General features: G+C 40.9%; 1 protein-coding gene across 1 annotated transcript in view; it reads left to right on the forward strand.

The window, feature by feature from the left end:
* Positions 1-20,804, forward strand: part of LOC130473537 (divergent protein kinase domain 1A) — a 141,833-nt gene that overhangs the window by 89,059 nt on the left and 31,970 nt on the right. Inside the window, exons 8-17 of the mRNA XM_056845080.1 lie at positions 86-229; positions 493-582; positions 693-790; positions 2,003-2,063; positions 3,339-3,392; positions 8,840-8,872; positions 9,398-9,544; positions 15,384-15,518; positions 18,221-18,361; positions 18,962-19,120. Of these exons, the coding sequence (XP_056701058.1) occupies positions 86-229; positions 493-582; positions 693-790; positions 2,003-2,063; positions 3,339-3,392; positions 8,840-8,872; positions 9,398-9,544; positions 15,384-15,518; positions 18,221-18,361; positions 18,962-19,120 (1,062 nt within the window). The remainder of the gene's footprint in view (positions 1-85; positions 230-492; positions 583-692; positions 791-2,002; positions 2,064-3,338; positions 3,393-8,839; positions 8,873-9,397; positions 9,545-15,383; positions 15,519-18,220; positions 18,362-18,961; positions 19,121-20,804) is intronic.

Consider the following 20,804-nt stretch of genomic DNA (forward strand, 5'->3'; position numbering starts at 1 on the left):
TTCCCCCCTGTAATCTGCCTTGAGTCTCAGTAAGAAAGGTGAGCTATAAATGAAGTTAATTATAACATTCTTTATACCTTTCCAGGAGCAGCTGCCAGAACTTTATGTGCATTTCCAGTCCCAGAGTTTCCATACCTCTATGTATGCATCATCATGGTTTTTGACTATTTTTCTTACTACTTTTCCATTACCAATTGCAACAAGAATATTCGATATCTTTATGTCCGAGGTAAGCCATTGTCTAACATCACTTATGACACAGTGAAGAATTATAATGACCCAAGCTGCTGTTTCTGATGTAAAATGTGGTGGCTGCTTGGGTTAAATGTCTATTACTCATTTTGTGTTGCAGATTCAGTCCCACTTACTGTAAAGTTTAGCTGTGGTGCTGAAACAGTTTCCCTTTCCAGCAAATTCTTAGAAATCAAACCATAACAAACATTCTATAAATATTAGAAATGTTTATCTAATGTTTACATACCTATTTTTTAGGGTTTAGAGATTGTATTTCGGGTTGGCTTGGCACTTCTCCAGATGAATCAAGTAGAATTAATGCAACTTGACATGGAAGGGATGTTACAGGTAAGAAAAGTTTACTGTATCCAATTGCAGCTCACTGGAAAATCTAACTATAGATAATGCTGATATTATTCACTTGTGACTACATGCTGTATTTATGATTTCCTTTTTAGCAATTTCAAAAGGTCATTCCGCGTCAATTCGACAGTGGGCCAGACAAGTTAATCCAAACAGCTTACCAGGTCAAATATAATGCAAAAAAGATGAAAAAGTAAGTATTAACGGTGTGCAAACATTGCCTGTATTTGATGGTGTTACAAAGAGGTAGAGCCTGTAAATCATATGCTGGGTTTTGCTACTGACTTACATCATCTACTGACTTACAATATCTGTGTAGGAAAAGAAGCTGATTCTGAGACTTCTGTAGATGGAGCAGCTTTGAGGAACTAATTTTTACTGCTTTCCCTTTCCCCTCTGCACACCATCCCAGCTGCTATACAGAGCAATATGTCATATTGCGGGTAGTAGCAAAGGGTGGTGGCTGAAATTCTCTCCTTCAGTCACTCCTGCACAAGAGGAGCAAGCTTATATACATGAACAAAACCTTGTGGAAAGGAAGGGAGTATTTCAGCTGATTTTCCCCCCCTTCTTGCTGCAGCCCCCACTGCCTTACATAGTTCTAACTCTGCAGCTGAGGGGCGAGGGAGCAAGGGTGACGGGAAGAATGAGACCACGTTCATTTGGTGAGGAAATGGCCATAACCTTTATTAAACATAATCGCAGGAGCACTGGCATAGCATAGGGCAAGATCCATAATCGGGCGACCTGCCCGTTGGCCAATAGCACAACCCATCACCCCAGCCCACTAGCTGGGGGAGCACTGCAGGATGGCAAGTCCAAGGGTCCCACTTGACTGTCCGCCATTGTGTTGTTCCCTGTTGCCTGAGGGTTGGAATCATGCACCAGCCCCAAAGCTGGGAAGGGCATTTCGGTGAGCTTGCTCCATTTGCAGATGTTTGGATTCAACCCAGTTTATGAAGCAGCCCTAAGTATACCATAAAGATGGTGCTGCATCTTGCCTTTTTAATGCTTTTATTTCACTAGGGTAAGGCATGTGTGTGTAGTGCCGTCAAGTTGCAGCTGACTCACGGCGACCCTGTAGGGTTTTTAAGGCAAGAGACAAACAGAGGTTGCTCGCCATTGCCTGCCTTTGTGCTGACCATGGACTTCCTTGGTGGTCTCCCAGTCCAAGTACTAACTGGGGTCAGCCCTCCTTAACTTCCAAGATCTGACAAGATTGGACTAGCAGGTCAGGGGGTAAGGCATAGGGGAGAATTTTTTTTCTGAGTTACTTTAGTGAACATTCTGGTCACCTTTTAGGCAGCCAGAGAAATGAAAGATTTCAACAGTTAATCTACATGTTGCCTGTTAAGCAAAAACAAGCAATGCTAGTGGCTTGTAATGGGTTTCCATTTTTCTTCAGGTTAGAAAAGGAATATACTACTATAAAAACAAAGGAAATGGAAGAGCAAGTTGAAATTAAAGTAAGTGGAGGATTGTTTTGGTGGGATAAAGCTAAGACTGTCATTATTCAACAAAGTACTTAATTATGGGGTATCTTCTTCAGTTAATGAAAATGTGTGATAATTTATTTGCTTCATTTTTACCCCACGCAAAGTGTGGCTTTAAAAGGTAACTAAGGCTGCATCCAGACATCAGTGAATAGTGTGCTGTTGCTTTACTTTATCAGTCTTTTGCAACTGAATTATCCTGTGTGGACAAGTCAATCCAATTGCAAATAATGGTTACCATACAATTATAGCACAACACCCAATGAAGTGTGACTGCAGTCCAGGATGCTATAATTGTAGAAGCAGATAATATATGTTTATCCAAAATTGTGTATAGTACTTGTGCCTTCAAACAGTTCAAGATTGCATTTAAAGCAAAACTGCAGAAAGATACTTATTTTAATACATGTATATGCTATCTTCTCTCATAGCTCAAGGTGTATGCATAGGATTCATAGGAGGTCTCACATCCCAGGCACTGACATGACAAGTAACTCCTTAGACTCAGCAACAGTATTGTATCAAGAGACTTCCGACCCTAATCTGGGTGTGCACTAAGAAGTGTATTGAGGATGTGGTGTTGTTGTAGATTCCTGTTTTCTTCCCCCTTTCCAATCATTGCTAGCTTTTCAAAAATATCTTCATTTTAAAACTGTTTCCAACTATGTGGTTTGGGAAGCATTGCGAAGCTTGCACATACTCCAAAGTGCAGTAACGCCACTTATTGTAGAAGGCTCATGCTTGGGCCTACTCTGCTCTAATTGTTTAGTATATGTGCTGCCTTTTGTACAACTAATCCAAAGTTAATCAGGTGGCGAGCATGTGGCACAGATATCACAAAACAAAAGAATGCAGATTGCAAAGGAAGAGTGTATGGAGGAGAATGGGCACTGCTTTCACACACTGCACTCTTGTTTCACTATAGCAATCATTTGCAACTGGAGTTTCCTGTGTGAAATGGGAAAATCCAGTTGCAAATGATTGCTATATAGCACTGAGAGTTTAGTAGCCAATGTGTATGAAAGCAGACCTGATGAAAGCAAAAAACAAACCCACTCTACTCTTATTTTCTCGGATTTAGTCTTTTTACCTGAATAAATTGCTCTATTTCAAGCTCAAGGCCGGTCAAAGGAGCTAGTAAATAAATGGCAATGGAATTGCTCTATTTCATGGGGTAATAGTTAATGTGCGCATTAATTTCACTGTGACCTTGTTTCTATAGTAAAAGGGATTTTGCTTGCTTTTCAGAGATTACGAACAGAAAATAGACTTTTAAAACAGCGCATTGATACACTAGAAAAAGTAAGTATTCTAATAATTGAATCTCTCGTTCAAAACTGCCTTCATTCTCTATAAATTTATTTTAGTATTGGTATAGCTGCACTATGATGAATAGCATGACAAAGGGCTACTAACTTTTGCTTACACTGATGTTATCTTAACAGTTGAATACAATGTTGGATTCTAAGATTGTGGGCATCTATCACCTGATATACCGCTAAAGAAATTACAAACACAAAAAGAAGTTCTGTAACACCTTGGATTAGCAGCTTCATTGTGGCATATGTTTATGGGGCTGCTGACAAGTTTAAAAGATATTAAGCTGAAATGTTTATAGAATTAATTACCTTCAGAAGGGATGTCCAGCTTCCTCAGATGAGTTCCCTGTTGAAAGAAAAACTGCTGTGTCACACTGCATTAACTAGTAGTTAATAGGCAAGGTACTTCCATTCTGCCAGCCGTATTTTCACATTGTATTTTCACAATGCAATAAGAAACCAAGCCAGGTGTCAGAAATGATTGGGCAGGCTGTGTGGTAGACTGGTATTTCCCAAGTGTAAAACAACTGCAGAAACTTGCTTTTAGTTTCTTTTCTTTTTTTCTTTTTGGAGCAATACACAATGGAAGCTGTAAGACTATCACTGCATTGACTTGTAGCCTTCTTCCTTAATTCCGTTACAGTTCTCTCAAATTCAAGTCTTGGGTCAGGAAGCTTGGCTAAAAATAAGGAATCTTATTCTTCATCTTTATTTAGATTATGGCTGTTAAAGTGGTTTAGCTTGGATCACGCTGGTTTCCTAGCAAAACAGGAGCAGAACACCCATCCTTTTCCTTAGTTTTCCATAGAGAAGCTGTGGATATTAGAGGGGTTAGCTGCCATGCTGCTTCGGTTGTAGCTGCTAAGCTCCATCATCTGTCCTTTTCATCCCAAGCCTATGGGCATTGCTGTTCATTGCCCACTCTCTTCTCTGTTTGCCCAAAGATGTTACAATAGGGCAAGTGACCAACAAAGGAAATAGCCATTTTATTATAGTTGTTAGGATGAAACAAGTATTGAACAAGAAAGGAATATGAAGAACTTTATCAAAAGTCAAATGCAGGATGTTATGTATGCTTCTGCTGAAAGTGCTGCATACTTGCAGATATGGCATTGTCCCTCATGTTTACTTTGGTTTGGGAATCCCCCATTTTCCCCTACCTAATGAAGTACGGCAATGTATAATAATGGTATGAAATGTGCAGACTGTCTTCCTGTCAGTGAACAGTCTCCTGTCCTTGGGATCCTTAAAATGCTGACCATTAGACAACTGGTAGTCCATTCCTTTGTGCTCATACTAGCTGTTCCTTGATGAAGACTATAAAACCATACATCATGTAGTAGGTTTGCCGTTCCTTCAGCCTTGCTGCTTTTCCTGTCCTATGACTGCAACATTTTGTTCCCCACTGGAATTTTACCTTGTTTTTTTCCCTGCGGGCAACAGCAGCTGGGAAAGAAAACGAATCCATTTAACATCCTGTTCTCTTTGCCGCTGCATTTCTTTCAATAGCATGAGACTGTTTGTATAATACTTTCCTCCTGTAGGCTGGGTGAAGTTGCGGCATACTTTTCCATATTGTAAATAATACAAAATGTTCTCAAATAAGGAGTCAGTCAATTGCTTTCTTTAATGTTTAAAACCCTATGGCTTTCAAATCTGCAAACTTCTATCCCGATCTGGCCTTATCCTAGTAGACTTTTTGGGGTAGTTGGAGCATATTCTTCCCAGCCACCATGAAATATGCATAGGACTTGGTCTTTAACTATTTCTGGTATGAAGTCTCTGAATGGTAGATTTGAAAGACCTCTTAGCAATTAAAGGGTATGGGGCCTTCCAAAGCTTGATCTAGGGCAGTGGTTCCCAACCTGTGGGTCGCGAAGTGTTTTCTGGGGGGGTCATCGCCACGTCGCGCAGGAAAGCAACCCAGAGTGAGGCGAGAAAGAGGAGGAGGGTCACCGAGGCGGCAGCAGACGCCTGTGCCCGGAGCCTCGCTCGCGCCTCCCTTTACCCACAGTCGCGGGGCCGCAGCGACTAGCAGCCGGCCTCCCCTCGCCGCCCCCAGCTGCTCACAGGCGCTTCAGTGCAACTGGCCCGCCGCCGCCCATTGTTTGCCCCCGTCCATCACTCCCAGCGCCCTGCCCCACCCCGCCGACTCACGAGGAGGAGGAGTGAACTCTGGACCGCGTGGCGCGGGGAAAGGCGCGCTCCCTCGTGTCCTCAGGTGATGTAGACGCGCCGTTTTGCATGGAAGGGAGCAGGGGCCCCGGCTTCGGCGGTCGCCCGAGTCATTTGAACTAGTGGTCCCTTTGCTGCAGTTTGACACATTGGCTGGTTTTTTGCCCGACTGGGGCAGATCTCAGGGCGGGCCATTTATGCAGGGTTGGTTTTGACGCTCGCTATTCAAGGTCCTGATGGAAGAGCAGAAAGTCAAACAAATTCCACCAGCACCATCACCACCACCCCGCTCGCCTGCTCCTTCCTTTGCATAGCCGTTAGCAATGGTCGTTTGATAGCTAAGCCGCTGCTGTGATTTTTCATGGTTCCTTCAGTAAATGCTTCGATGCGGGGCGAAGCAAATACAAAAGGTCACCTTAAAGGGGCTCTTAAGAAATGCGAATGAGCCCCGTGGTTCAGGGTGGTAAGCTGCAGTACTGCAGTCCAAGCTCTGCTCATGATCTGCGTTAGATCCCGAGGGAAGTTGGTTTCAGGTAGCTGGCTCAAGGTTGACTCAGCCTTCCATCCTTCCGAGGTCGGTCAAATGAGTACCCAGCTTGCTGGGGGTAAAGTGCAGATGACTGGGGAAGGCACTGGCAAACCACCCCATAAAACAAAGTCTGCCTAGTAAATGTCGGGATGTGACATCACCCCATGGGTCAGGAATGACCCGGTGGTTGTACAGGGGACCTTTACCTTTTACCTATTGAGGATGTTGAAAATGGCATGAGGTTGGCTTTAACAAACACTCAGCCACGAATTTTGAAGCTGGTTACCCAGATACAAGCTCAACCATCACATTAAATATTAATTAATTATTTAATGAAATTAGTTAATTAAATATTACATTGGAATTATATTCTGAAAAATCTATTTTTAATGTGTTTTCTTTATCCTATTGAAAATGTCATTTTATGGCCTTATGCAAATGTTGCGGGGGTCGCAGGTTACTTGGCAATTGTAAAAGGGGGTCGTGACTCGAAAAAGGTTGGGAACCACTGATCTAAGGAGATCAGATTACCTTCTTGTGTTGGAACATATAAAAAGTGTAGATATTTCAAAGAACTTGATTCCTTTATCTCTTTTAGTCATTCCTCAAGTGAAAGAAGCAGCCCAAACCTACCTATAGACCAAGAATAATACTCTTCTCCAGTAGAGGCAGAATTCTAGATCCTTGTGAATGAATGACCTCTGTACTTTAGAGGGACTCCCATTCCTTAGGTGGCAATCTACTACCTTGTGCTTACCAGTGGCACCAAAATAACCTCAGAGAGAGTTACTATGACATGCCCTAGAATTCATGAGGAGGTGCAGAGACAGGTTGCAACCATCAACCCTGTTGAGGCACCGGGGAAAGAAATCTGCTCACAAAGAAGGCGATTCAACTTCTTGTAGAAATAAGCCACTCAACAATGGTCCTGCTTTCTGGTTCAATGGCAGGGGGGGTACTCTCAAAGAATACTCACTTTCCTTTCCTGAGAACAGGAGTTCACGGTAAGAAAATTCATGTGTCCTGTCTTCCCTCCCTCCCCACACACACACTTTCTAATAGAGCCACTGTATACAGGTCACTTAAGGAATGCTTATGAATAGCTTTCAGGGCTTTACGTTTTCTGTATCCTGACAGGGTAACATCGCATTCTTATAAAGAGGGCAGTTTCTTTCAGAGCAGCTCTCTACTTTGGAAGGTTTGCCAGGTGACTAACCTATAATCTTCATTACATTCCTTTTATAAGTTATGTATCAGGTTGCCTGCCTAACCTTTGCTAGGAGACTGCACTTTTGATTCCCAAAGCAGGAGTCACTTAGGTTGTCTTTGTGTAGAAACCTCCATCCCTGGATGGTGATTATTTACTCCACCCCACTCCCTAATGGCCTTCACAGGAAGATTCTTCAAATACATTCTTTCTGTCCTCCTGTGTGGCAGTACTTCTCTTCCCCTTTATTGCCATACTGCCACTCATCCTATTAAGGAGCATGCTGTACTGCCTAACCTCCTTTAGTTTGGGATTGAAAATGCTGGATAGGAATACACAGGCTTCCTTTTTCTCATTCCAGTCTCTAGCACTTCAGCCTTTAGGTGGCTGTTGCTTTACAGGTTTTGTTACAGTTGCCCAGTACTATAAGGCTGTAGGTTAACTGTACCTTCGTTAAAGACTGAAATATATGTACATGAAGCTTATTGTATAAATATGGAAAGTAGGTAGAATTTGGGCATAATTCTCCCCTTGATTTTGTCATTTTGTTATTTTGTTTTCCCTCTTATTCCTATTTGAACATTTCCTTTTTGTTGGAAAGTGGAGGTAGTAAAGCAAAAGGGGATTGAAGTGCAAAGATTAAAATGTTGGGGGGGGGGAAATAGAATATGATGAAAATCCTATTCTTAGGTCATTTCATTTCAATGTGAGTTCAGACTCAACATCAGGATACCTAATTTCTCTACCTGATTTATGCAGATTGAAATACTTCTAACCATGCTGATACATTTTAGTATAATATATGAGCTAGCAGTTGTTGCCCTGGGTCTGTGGGGTTACAGAGCAGTAGGAAAACCATTACCGGTAATATCTAATATCTTTTCAATGTTGAAGTGAACCTCATTAGACAGAAATCTTCTCAGATGCTTTGTTCTCTAGGAAGACTTCTTACTTTCTTTTTAAAATGCTAGTTATCAGGAGCTAAAATGTAAAATCACAAATGGAATTACTACTAGAGCTGGCTGAAATTATAACAGTATAACTAGCATATTTTGGTTGTTCATATCTGCATCACTGAACTGTCATCTCTTAGATTCTGCTATTGCACAAATGTCTCTGTCCTTTGTTAGCAGTACTTTAAATGTGCTCAAATTCTACCTTGTTTCACTTCACTTAGTAACACTTGTGACAGATGAGTGCTGCCTGAAACATTATAATTCCCTCTGCAAAGAACTGCTGTCTAAGGAGAAAGGAAAAGCAATCCCATTTTTAAACAAGTTATGTTGAATTTGGAATGTTCCCTTCCTGAATCAGTCACACCTTCAGTATATTCCCTGTGCTGATGAAATGCTTGGCTGTAGGTTAACTGTACCTTCATTAAAGTTTGAAAGATATATACATGAAGCTTATTGTATAAATATGGAAAGTAGGTAGAATTTGGGCATAATTCTCCACTCTTGATTTTGTCATTTTGTTTTCCCTCTTCTCTTATTCCTATCTGAATGTTTCCTTTTTGTAGGAAAGTGCTTCCTTGGCAGATAGATTGATACAGGTATACTTCTTTAGTATTTCACCCTAAAACTTCTTTCCCACCCTCAAAAAAACTTTGTTTTTAATGCATGTTCACTACATGCATTTTAAATTAAATATCTACCCTAGCTACTTAAAAAAAAACTATTTAATAATCGTTAGAATAAAATTTAAATTCACGCCTGCACGTTACGTCTAATGGCACCTGAAATTCTAGTAATTGGTCAGCTCTAATTCTGCATTAACACTAATTCTGTAGTCCACTGCAAACTGGTAGTAAACATGTGCATGCACAGTGGAGTAATACATGCATGAACAATTTTATTGAATGCAAGTACACAATTGACCTTGCAGTGGGAGGGTACTAAACATTTTAATGTGATGCAGTTACTAAGCTGCTATACTTGACTAAAACTTAAAATACTGGCTTTGATGGTTCAATGCTGATTTGCAAGATTTTAACAATATGGCAGAGTAATTGTATAAAGCTATCAGTCTTTCCTGGATCGGTCCTTCAATTGCTTTAAAAAGAAAATTATGTCCTAAGGGACAAGTGACAAGGGCCCAAGAGGCTGAGGAAAACTACCTCATAAAACGGGAGCTGGCCACCATCAAACAACAGAGTGATGAGGCCATTACTAAACTGGAGCATGCTGAGAATACCATCAGGGAGCTCCAGCAGCAGCAGCAATGGGTAAGGCACCTGGTAGCACTTCATTCTCATTCAATTGTGTTTATTTTTAATGGTCATGACATGGTCTCTGTGTGGTTCTTCCAAATGGATTGCTTGTTGTGCTATTTGCATTCATAAAAAATGGATCAAATTGAACAAGTCTAGTATTCTTAATCATTAGATAACCATATACTTGCAGCCTCTTGCTAACTTTATTTATTCGGGAACTGATACCAATGGGATGTTCTTTCAAGTAAATATTCTTAGGGTCACATCTGGTTGTATGTGCAGCATAGCAATATGTTCATTGTTAGGGAGTCATATTTCTCCTTTTCCTCTTTTCTCCTCTTCCTGTGGAATAGCCAGTGTGTTGTAGTGGCTAGAATGTCAGATTAGGGTGTTAGAGACCCATGTTGAGGTACTCCATTATCAGGCTTCCTGGGTGACCTTGGGTGGTCACATGCTCTCAGCCTAACGTGCCTCACGGTGTTGTGAAAATAAAATGGGGAAGGGAGACCCCTGTATATTATCCTGAGCTCCTTGGATGAAGAGCAGGATGTAAATTAACTAGGTATACTTGAAGTTTGTCTTGAGTTTAAAAAGCAGTTGGGACATACATGTGTCAAAATAGCATTGACAATCCATTTCTTCTGTTTTCCATAGTTAATCTTATTTGTTAGATTCGAGTCCAGTAGCACCTTAGAGACCAACAAGGTTTTCAGGGTATGAGGTTTCGAGAGACAGTGCTTTCTTCATCAGATACCTTGACTCTCGAAAGCTCATACCCCAAAAATCTAAGGTGCTACTGGGCTCGAATCTAGCTGTTCTATTGCAGACCAACATGGCTACCCTTTAAAGCAGTCTTATTTGTGGCACTGATGGCATGTGTTGATTCAGGACATTTATCTACTGGCTTCCTGTGTAACCTGCCCCAAGGATGTTGTAGGCAAGGGTATGAAAATGTGGCCCTGGTATGTCCAGAGCAGCTGTGCGCAGCCATTCCTGTGCAGGTGCAACACAATTTAGGCCTTCTCCTGAACCAAACATTTTGCCTTTCCCAGCTGGGCCATGCTACTCTTCCATAAACCAGTGCCACAGTATCTATTACATAACATTCTGCAGAATATCTTGCACCCTCATTGTATCTTACTCTGAATGTGGCCAAAAAATATGGATTGAAAAATGACCAAAATAAAACTATATTCAAATAGGGGAGAATTTATCTACAGACTTGGTGGAGTTCCCAAGGAAAAGCAACTACTTTGATATTAAAATAATGGTCTTTCACATAAAGGTAGTAATTCCTTTAGATACCCAGCAGGGAGCAGCCAACTGCCTGAATACACCAGAAAAACATTGATCAGTAAAGCTTCTTTGATCCTTTAAGCCCCTCTCCTCTTTTGGCCATAAATAGTCTCAAGATTGCAGGGTAATAAACTCTTGAAATAATTCCTCAATGTAACAACCAGGAAGGGTAACTCACCCATCTCCTGACCTACTATCAGCAGATCCATGTCACCTGTTTTGGATACACTTCTTATATTTATTCAGGTGCCCCTTCTACCATAGGTTAGTTACTCATTCCTATTGCAGCCTGGATCTTGAATTTGCACCAGTAGTGTCCTAGATTGAAAGATGCATGAATAGGAATGCAACGCAAAGTTTGCTGATGGGCAACTAGGTTTGAAGGTTTTGGTCCAATACCTTTGTGGATCTGTACCATATTGGGTAAATACTGGGTTTCCTGTGGCACTCGGCTAAATTCAGGTGCACAAGAAGGGCATTGCAAGCCTCCATTTTTGTTGTTGGTTGTGCCCTAGAACCTTCTTCCAGTACCAAGAGCACAAAATTGCTGGAACCTCCTTGTCAAGACAGGTGGGATATGATTTTCCTCCTTCTGCCTCTTACTCTCTTCCAGAAATTCAGCCTCCATGTTTCCCTAGCCACTCCTACTTCTTAGTTTTTCCCTTTTCCGTTTGCATCTGGTTTGCTGTGGAGTAGCCAAGTGGAAGGAAACAGCTTAGACTAAAAGTAATTTTACTTACTTAGCTTAAATAATACAACGTGAGGGTTGAACCAAACGAGAGGGTTGAACCAAATGAATGGTTTCCATAGGATTGCTATGCACAAATTGCTGCTGTATTGTTGCCATTGAACAGTTCAGTCTTGCTTTCTTATGCTGTTTCACTCCCCCTCTGTACCTTGGTGAAGATAATAAAAAAATTTAAGCCAAAACTATAGTATACTGGGGGAAATGAAATAATGCAATGGTATGTCACAAGATCTCTGCCACCATTTCGAAGGTTGCCTAGCAACCCCACAAACATTGCAGGCAGCCTTAACATAAGAACATAAGAAAAGCCATGCTGGATCAGACCAAGGCCCATCAAGTCCAGCAGTCTGTTCACACAGTGGCCAACCAAGTGCCTCTAAGAAGCCCACAAACAAGACAACTGCAGCAGCCCCATTCTGCCTGTGTTTCACAGCACCTAATATATTCGGCATGCTCCTCTGATCCTGGAGAGTATAGGTATGCATCATGACTAGTATCCATTTTTACTAGTAGCCATGAATAGCCCTCTCTTCCAAGAAACATGTCCACTCCCCTCTTAAAGCCTCCCAAGTTGGCAGCCATCACCACATCCTGGGGCAGGTAGTTCCACAATTTAACTATGCGTTGTGTAAAGAAATATTTCCTTTTATCAGTTTTGAATCTCTCACCCTCCAGCTTCACCTGATCACCCCGCGTTCTAGTATTAAACCACCACCAGGAAAATAGGAACGAGGGGGGAGCAGTGATAATAAAAACAACAGGAAGAGCTGGCAGTGGATGCAGCAGGCAGGCTAGCCGAGCCTGCAAGCAAGGGAAAGAGAGGTATAAGAAGGAAATAAAGGCAGCAGGCAGACAACCAAAGGGACAAGGCCATGACAGAAGCAGTAGAAGGATGAACCATGTGAAGGAAAGAGGATGTAAGCATGCTAGAGTGAGAGAAGCAGCAATTATGAAAGGGGTTGCAGGAAGAAATCAGAAGGTGGAGGATGGTGGGGGAAGCAACAGGGGGCACAAATGAACAGGAAGAAGAAGTAGGAACCTGCAGGTGTAAGGGGGATCTCCCCTTTCACACATGAAGCTGCTTATACTTAGGGTTGCCAACCTCCAGGTACTAGCTGGAGATTTCCCGTTATTACAACTGATCTCCAGCCGATAGAGATCAGTTTCCCTGGAGAAAATGGCCACTTTGGCAATTGAACGTGATGGCATTGAAGCCCCTCCCCAAACCCCGCCCTCCTCAGGCTCCGCCCCAAAAACCTCCAGGTATTTCCCAGTCTGGAGCTTGCAACCCTACTTATACTGAATCAGACCCTTGGTCCATCAAAGTCAGTATTGTCTACTCAGACTGGCAACAGCTTTCCAGGGTCTCAGGCAGAAGTGTTTCACATCACCTACTTGCCTAGTCCCTTTAACTGGAGATGCCAGGGATTGAACCTGGGACCTTCTGCATGCCAAGGAGATGCTCTACCAGTGAGCCACAGCCTCTCCCCCAAATTTATCATGGCTCCCTCCTTGAGCAATTCTGATGTTCAAGTTGTAGCTTATTAAGACTGACAAATGGAAGCTGCCTGATACAGCTTTTTAGATTTGTGACTGTTTCAGGGAAATAATGGTTTCCAAAATTGCAGGGCGCCACCTAGTGGAAATAACAGGAATCATAGCTTTTTAAACTCAGGTTGCAATTCTAAGCATACCTGTGTGTGTGTGTGTGTGTGTGTGAAGTGCCCAAGTCGCAGCCGACTTATGGATCCTGGCCTACACCTTTTACCAGCTCTGGCTTTTTTGCCAGCTACGGCTATTGATCAAAAGGCATGATCTGGCCTTAGTGATCCACATTTTCATCACATCTAAGGTAGACTACTGTAATGTGCTCTACGTGGGGCTGCCTTTGAAAATGGTTTGGAAACTTCAACTGGTCCAATGCAGTGGCCAGGCTATTGTCAGGGGTTGGTCACAGAGTTTATATCACCCCTGTGCTGAAAGATCCAGTAGCACCCCCACACTCCTTCAGGGGGAGTGCCATCTCCTCCAAGACAGGCTGGCTCTGCATTCCCCAAGCAGCTTCTCTATTGACCAACAGCACCATAGTCTTGTTTGGATTGAGCTTCAGTTTATTGGCGCTCATCTATCCCAGTACCTTCTCCAGGCACCTTTTCAGGAGTTCCAACTCTTGTCTGTATAAAGACAGTATAATTTGCATTATGTTAAGCACTGAATCAACACCCTGAGTTATTTCCACAGATGAAAGCTGGTAGACAAATGCACTTGATCTTTATTAGGTTCCATATCACAGTGGGAGTGGAGAATGAGTAGTATTAAGTGTAAATAATTTGGATTACTTCACTGTGCCTGGAGACTGCTAGATATGCAGAGGACTGGAACTGATGAAGGTTCAGTGTTTGGTCTACTAAGACCCCAAGAGCCTTTTCGAACACACCACTGCTAAGACAAGTCTCCCCCATCCTATAATTATGTATTTGTTTTTTTCCTACCTAAATGTAGAACTTTACATTATCTCTGTTGAGATGCATTTTATTAGTTTTGGCCCAATTCTCCAGCCTGACAAGATCATCCTGTATCCTGGCTCTGTCTTCTACCGTGATTGCTACCCCTCCCAATTTAGTATCATCTGCAAATTTAATAAGCATCCCCTTTATTCCTTCATCCAAATCATTTATAAAGATGTTGAACAACACATGGCCCGGGACAGATCCCTGAGGCACTCTACTAGTCACTCCTTTCCAAGTGGTTGAGGAACAAGCACTCTTTGGGTATGATCTGTCAACCAATTACAACCTGTGCCCCCAGGTCCTTCACTTTCTTACCCAGATCCTCATAGTCTCTTTTAATATGTTCTGGGCTGTGTCAGGCAATATCATTTGTTCCCACATGAATGGGCAAGAAAGGGTAATAATCTGTGGGCTTGATGAGTCTTCCTGCCCTTTCTGTCACATCCTGGATGTGTGCATTGAGATACCGTCGTGTTCAGAGTTTCCCCATCCCCAGGTCATTGATAGTCACTTGCAGTGAGTGGGGAAACATCATCAAATTTAACACCTTATGTATGCCACTGGATGTTAGCGAGACCCAGGCAAGATGCACGTTGGCGATTAGCTGCTCATCCTCTAACCTCAGCATTAATAACAATAGGAGAAATACATATCTGTCCGTAACTGTGAAAAGAAGCATCTTACTTATCATGAGTACTCTTTTACACTCTGGTGGTTTTAAGAAGAGGGTAGTTCTAGGTTCCAAATAAAGATGGCCTTGGAGCACAAGGCTGGCCTTTCATTAGTCACCGCAGCAGACTGGCTGACTCAAATTATCTATACTTGGGTGAAAAAAACACACACAATTACTTAACAGCTAGCTGGAGAAGTAAATATATTTAAGTCTTAAAATATGTCTGTCCTGTCATGAAGATTGGGTCAGGTAAACAAAGAGTGCTACTTTCAGAATGAGCTAGAATGTATTGAATCTCAGGTTTGGAGTATTATGAAAAATCATCGAAGGATTGAATTCTTCAAGTTCAATTCAGGCTGATGGTATCTGACTGCTTCTTAGTGGTATCTACAATCCTATGTTTGCATGCAGTGATGCTGTAAGTCTGGGTAGAGATTTGTTAGAAGGACTGCATAGTAAGCTACCATTCTCCAAGTGTCACACCTAATGTCTTTTTTGCGGTGTGGGAGGTGGGGAATCCTGTGTTGTCACTTTTGATTTCTGAGCACGTAGGGCACTAAATATATGTGTTACTGTTTGGGCTTTACTTACGTAATACTAATATTGGATTTGCTCACTTTATAGCATAAATGCAGTTCCCGCTATAGTGAAGACTTCGTGCTGCAGTTGGAAAAAGAGTTGGTGCAAGCGAGGCTGAGTGAAGCAGAATCCCATTGTGCCTTGAAGGAAATGCAAGATAAGGTTCTTGAGATGGAACAGGCAGGTCAAACCAGGATGCTTTGTAGAATGAACCAGAGTTTCTCTCTAGTCAGTCTTATGAGTCCTTGAGACATGGCATAACTTACTATAAAATCCTTTTAAAGAGTGGGTCTCCGTTTTGCTATGCAAACTACTCTAGAAATTTCCTTGACTTGCAGAAGCAGCTTGCCATGTAGCCCCAAATAAAGTGTTGGGAATTCCCATAGATTTCCAGAATTTGTTGTATGATTCTCTGGATTGCTTGCTTTGAATCCTGTGGATCAGCTGAGTTTTTGACAATTTTTTGTCTTTTAAAATTTTTATAATTTTAATTTTTGTCTTAATTAAACATATAAATAAAATCAAATGTAAAGTATAACAACTGATACAGGACAAATAATAAAATGCGTTCTACATTATCTCCTGTCATCTGTTTGTATTCTGCATATTTAATCAATTTCTCAATGTTTTCTTACACGCATTCAAAATAAAAAATAAAAATCATGCAACCTAGGAATACCTCATGCAAAAATATAATATCACTAACACCTGTCATCTAACATTTTCCTGTGGTTTAATGCTATTCTGGAAACTCATGAAAAATTGCCAGTTTCTAATGTAGGCTTTCCCTTCCTATATCTTTTTAAAAATAAGTTAAATTATTTGTCATTGTAATTTGTGAGATCCTTCTCCACTCATCCATGGTGGGGTCACTTTTTGCCTTTTACAAGTGTGTTCCTTGCTGCAGCTTAGCACTACATTTCAAAAAGTACAAACACACACAAGGGAAAAGTTGCATATTGTAATGCACTTTTAAAATTTATTATCCGTTAAATTCTTCCGACATTGCTGTTATCATTAAATAATGCCATCAGGTACACAAAGCTTACTTCTTTTTTATTCTTTCAGCATTGCTCTGAGGCATGTCCAGACACCCTTTGGTATAGGAATATAATTACGCTGTGGTATATCTTTTTTTACCCATATTGCTGGAGTGTTCTTGGCAGTTTTGTTCATGGGACTGTTTATAAGTAATGAGTCATTCTCATGACCTGTTTTATACAGTAAATGCAGTCACAGAACACAGCATTTAGCATGAAATGATTGTGGGATCTCTGATTGCTTTCTTGATTTGTAGGGAGTAAAAACTATAACTGGAAACTAGTACAGAACTCTCAAGCTTGGGTCTAGAAATCCTGCCCTATCTTTCTTTCCACCACTCTTCTTCTCCCCCCCTCCCCATTTCTAATTCCTATGTCTGATGTGGCTTGCAATCTTCAGCTAGAGGAATATCATCTCTAACATTTAAGCTTGTAATGCAACTGTGGAAGTCTCAGATCATCACAAACCTTTTTGCATCTGCCTGCATTAGCATACAAGGCTAACAAGTATATGAGGACAATGTAGACTTCCAGAGAAGTAAATAAATGTCCGCTCTGCAGTATGCAGATGAACAGTGGGCCTGCAAATTATTGATTGGGGGGGGTGTCTACCTGCTTTGGATAAATTCCAATTACTAGCTGTCGTAATGCAGTGCCACCTGTCCAAAAATAATATGTTTTTCCCCTTTTGGAATCCTCATCCTATTTTGCAAGTTGGAGAGGCAGATGAAGGCTAGTTGCATGTTTTTGTTTATGGGACATTGTTTCCAACACACCCTTAGCTGTTCTTTGATCAACATCCTTCTTGTTGACATGTAATACTAAACAGGAAGCATTCGCAAATTGAGGCATCTTCTTCCGGGGAACTTCAAAAAAATGCATACTGTCATAGTATAAAAATGCATTCTAAAAATAGAAGAACATAAGAGTCTTTTACTGCAAACTTATTGGATCATAAATATAATATCAAAGTACCAAAATGCACAGAAAAAATTATGAAATGGAAATGATAAAAATGTATCATTTCAAGAGCATGCCTTTGTCGTGTATAAAATTCACATTCGATGGGAGGCAAGTCAATTCTCCTTTTTTTTAATAGGAAGTTATTCATTCGCATGTAAATGCACATGTGATGAGGACCTGACTTGCAAGCAATATTGGTACCTGTAAGCAGGTGTCTTGTGACAATGTCCCAATAAACTGGAGTGAATTAGAGGGACATACAGTTCTATCTTTTATTTGAGTGTCTAAAGTATGTATTGAGTATATATAAATATTCACAAGAAGGTTGCTAATTACTTCTTCTATTTTAACTAATACTGGTTTTCAGAGTCTTATCACAAGAGGTGCATATAAAGACCTAGCTGATACTCAGTCCTTATGACAAAGGAGGTTTAAGAAATTGTGCCTCTTGAAATATCAGTTGTGACCCTATAGAGGCAGGTCAGCAGCTGCCTTTACCCAAGCCTAGTGCAAAATATACAGGCCTTGTTATAAAATGGAAAGAGGGCTTTTAAATCCGTAATTAATACTAGTTTGGTGTGTGTTTTCTTTATTCTGCTGTGAATACTTAAATGACTTGCTGTCCAGAACAAATATTTCCTACTAGCGGGGAGGGGGGGTTATCTTTGTTTTCTCTACGTTAGGTTTCTGAAGCCCTTTTCTGCCCATGTTTAGTTTCTTGAATGTCATTAAAGGTAATTAGAAATCCAAAAATATACTGTACTTACAGACCAGTTTGGGCAAGATGAGCCTTGAGCCTCTTTCAGTTCTGTTTATGAATCATACAGTGCCAACAACCTCTCTGCGCAGTCAATTTCTTAAGAGGTTATCTTGTTTCAGAGAAATAGTTCTTTGCCTGATGAGAATAATATTGCTAGACTTCAAGAAGAATTGATTGCAGTGAAGCTAAGAGAAGCTGAAGCTCTGATGGGTCTAAAAGAACTTAGACAGCAAGTTAAAGATTTGGAAGAACACTGGCAGGTAAGTCTAGAATGTGTCATGATGATGAGAAAACACTACTATTTAATAATACATTGTATAAATGGGATTTAGAGGGGAGCTGATATGCATGGAGAAAGGGTCCACAAGGAAGGATAGCAAATGAATATAAGAACTGCTCTTAGATGCCAGAAATCACCCCCCGCCAATGTGTTCTGGTCCTTTAGCAGGTATGTAGTGCAACCTAAGCAGTTACTCCCTTCCAAATCCATTTGCTTGCATGGATTTAGAAGGGTGTAGGATTGCACTGGTATTCTTCATTCTTTGTTCATACTTTCTGGGGACGTGAAGATTTCTAAGCAGAAAGGCTTGCAGTCTAGTTCTCAGCCTGTTTACTGAGAAGTATCTTCCACTAGGTACTAAGACTTAATCTCAAGTAAGTCTTTATGAACATTGAAGCTTGGGAACAGCTTCCTTATACGTCTCTCAGAAGTGTACACAATCGGTTTGAAAGATGAATCTGAGGATGGCTCCTTTGTCTTTGCAAGCTTTCATGAGGAGTCTTCGTGGACCAGTTCTATAGTGGGAACATACATGATTTTCAAGATGGGTTCTGTTATTAAAAAATAGCAATGTTTTTAGCGCCATCTAGTTCGCACCAGTGGAAGATGGAAAGATCCTCCTAGAAAGAACACTGTAAATGAATTGCAAGATGAACTCATGACAGTCAGACTTAGAGAAGCAGAAACTCAAGCAGAGCTGAAAGAGGTAAAACAAAGAGTGATGGAAACAGAAACACAGGTAAGAATACAAATGGTTTGAAGAATATTACATGTTAGAAAGTAACGCTATCAATTGTGCTGTGGTACCAACTTTGAAATCTGCCTTTCTTGTGTTCTTGGTTTCTCTTTGAATTCCACTTTCAGCGTGACTCCATTCATTTCCAATAACTGTTCTCTGAATTATCCTCTTAAAAATTAAATGTTAATAAGCAACTAGATTTCCATGGTGAATACCAGTGTGCAACTTGAAGGGCTATCATAGAGGATGGTGCCGAGTTGTTTTCTGTTGCCCCAGAAGGTTGGACCAGAATCAACGGGTTAAAATTAAATCAAAAGAGTTTCCGTCTAGACGTTAGGAAGAATTTTCTAACAGAGTGGTTCCTCAGTGGAACAGGCTTCCTCGGGAGGTGGTAACTTCTCCTTCCCTGGAATTTTTAAAGCAGAGGCTAGATGGCCATCTGTCAGCAATGCTGATTCTATGAGCTTAGGCAGATGATGAGAAGGAGGGCATCTTGGCCATCTTCTGAGCATTTGGGTCACTGGGGGTGTGGGAGGGGAAGGTAGTTGTGAATTTACTTCATTGTGCAGGGGGTTGGACTAGATGATCCTGGTGGTCCCTTCCAACTCTATGATTCTATTCTATGATTCTGTGTTCAGGGTAGAAGGCTCTTTCCAGAATGCAACACCTGAATTGGGGATTGCAATCTTAAATGTATACAAATTATTAATTTTAACGTGCTACTTACTGATAAAAGTGATTACATGTATCTACACTCTTACCAGAGCATGTTGGCCACTTCTCCAAATCACTTCTTCAAAATTCAGGGTCACATTTTACAGTTCTGTGGAATTTCATGGATGAAGGTCTATATTATAGATATTTTGGAATTAACCATTTGAGAACTCTAGTAGTACTAGATATTCTGTTGCATTATAAAAGCACACTCCCTAATGTAGCTTCTGTTTTCCAGACTAGCAAGGTGAATGGTTTAAGTATTATCAGCTCTTGAAAATGTAATGTCTCCTAATTTAAAAAAAGTTGTTTTAGCCTTAAAAAGGTTGACTCACAATGTACCTAGTGTATTTATGTGGTTGGTTGTGGTTATCTATGGAGGCATGGCAGTGTTTTTTGTTTAATATAAAACTGAATGTAAATCCAGAGAAAGTAAATATTGCCAGTATATTCATTCTCTGGTAATGAAAACATTATCAGTTAATCTAACTTAATTAAGTGTCATGTAACAAAGAGCAGCTAGCTTCCTTAACCCCTTCAGCCAGTAGGAGGTGTACTTGTTCTGTTTGATCACAGGCAACTTATGTCCAGCAAGATAGACAGATGTGGGTGCAGAGTATTAAGTACAAATAGCTTACTTTGAATAAAGATTGCTTGCTTGAACATTTCATGTAAACGTTTGTGTGTGTAACATATGCATCTAAAACACATGCTGTTCTATATGAACCTAACTTTTAGTTGAGTCATCCCCCCACCCCAGGAAGGAGAAATCAACATAACTAAACTGATATTTTTGTAGTAACTTTTGTCCACATTCCAAGACTTTCCACAATATATTACTCTGATCAAACCAAATACTTGGCCATTTCAACTTGCAAGCAGTGATGTTCAGTCTATTTATGTAGGTATGTTACTGTTCACAATATGATATTCTGGACGTTAAGAAAAGGAGTGGGAATAATCAGTTTTA

Source organism: Euleptes europaea, chromosome 2 (assembly GCF_029931775.1).
Source record: "Euleptes europaea isolate rEulEur1 chromosome 2, rEulEur1.hap1, whole genome shotgun sequence".
NCBI classification, from domain to species: domain Eukaryota; kingdom Metazoa; phylum Chordata; class Lepidosauria; order Squamata; family Sphaerodactylidae; genus Euleptes; species Euleptes europaea.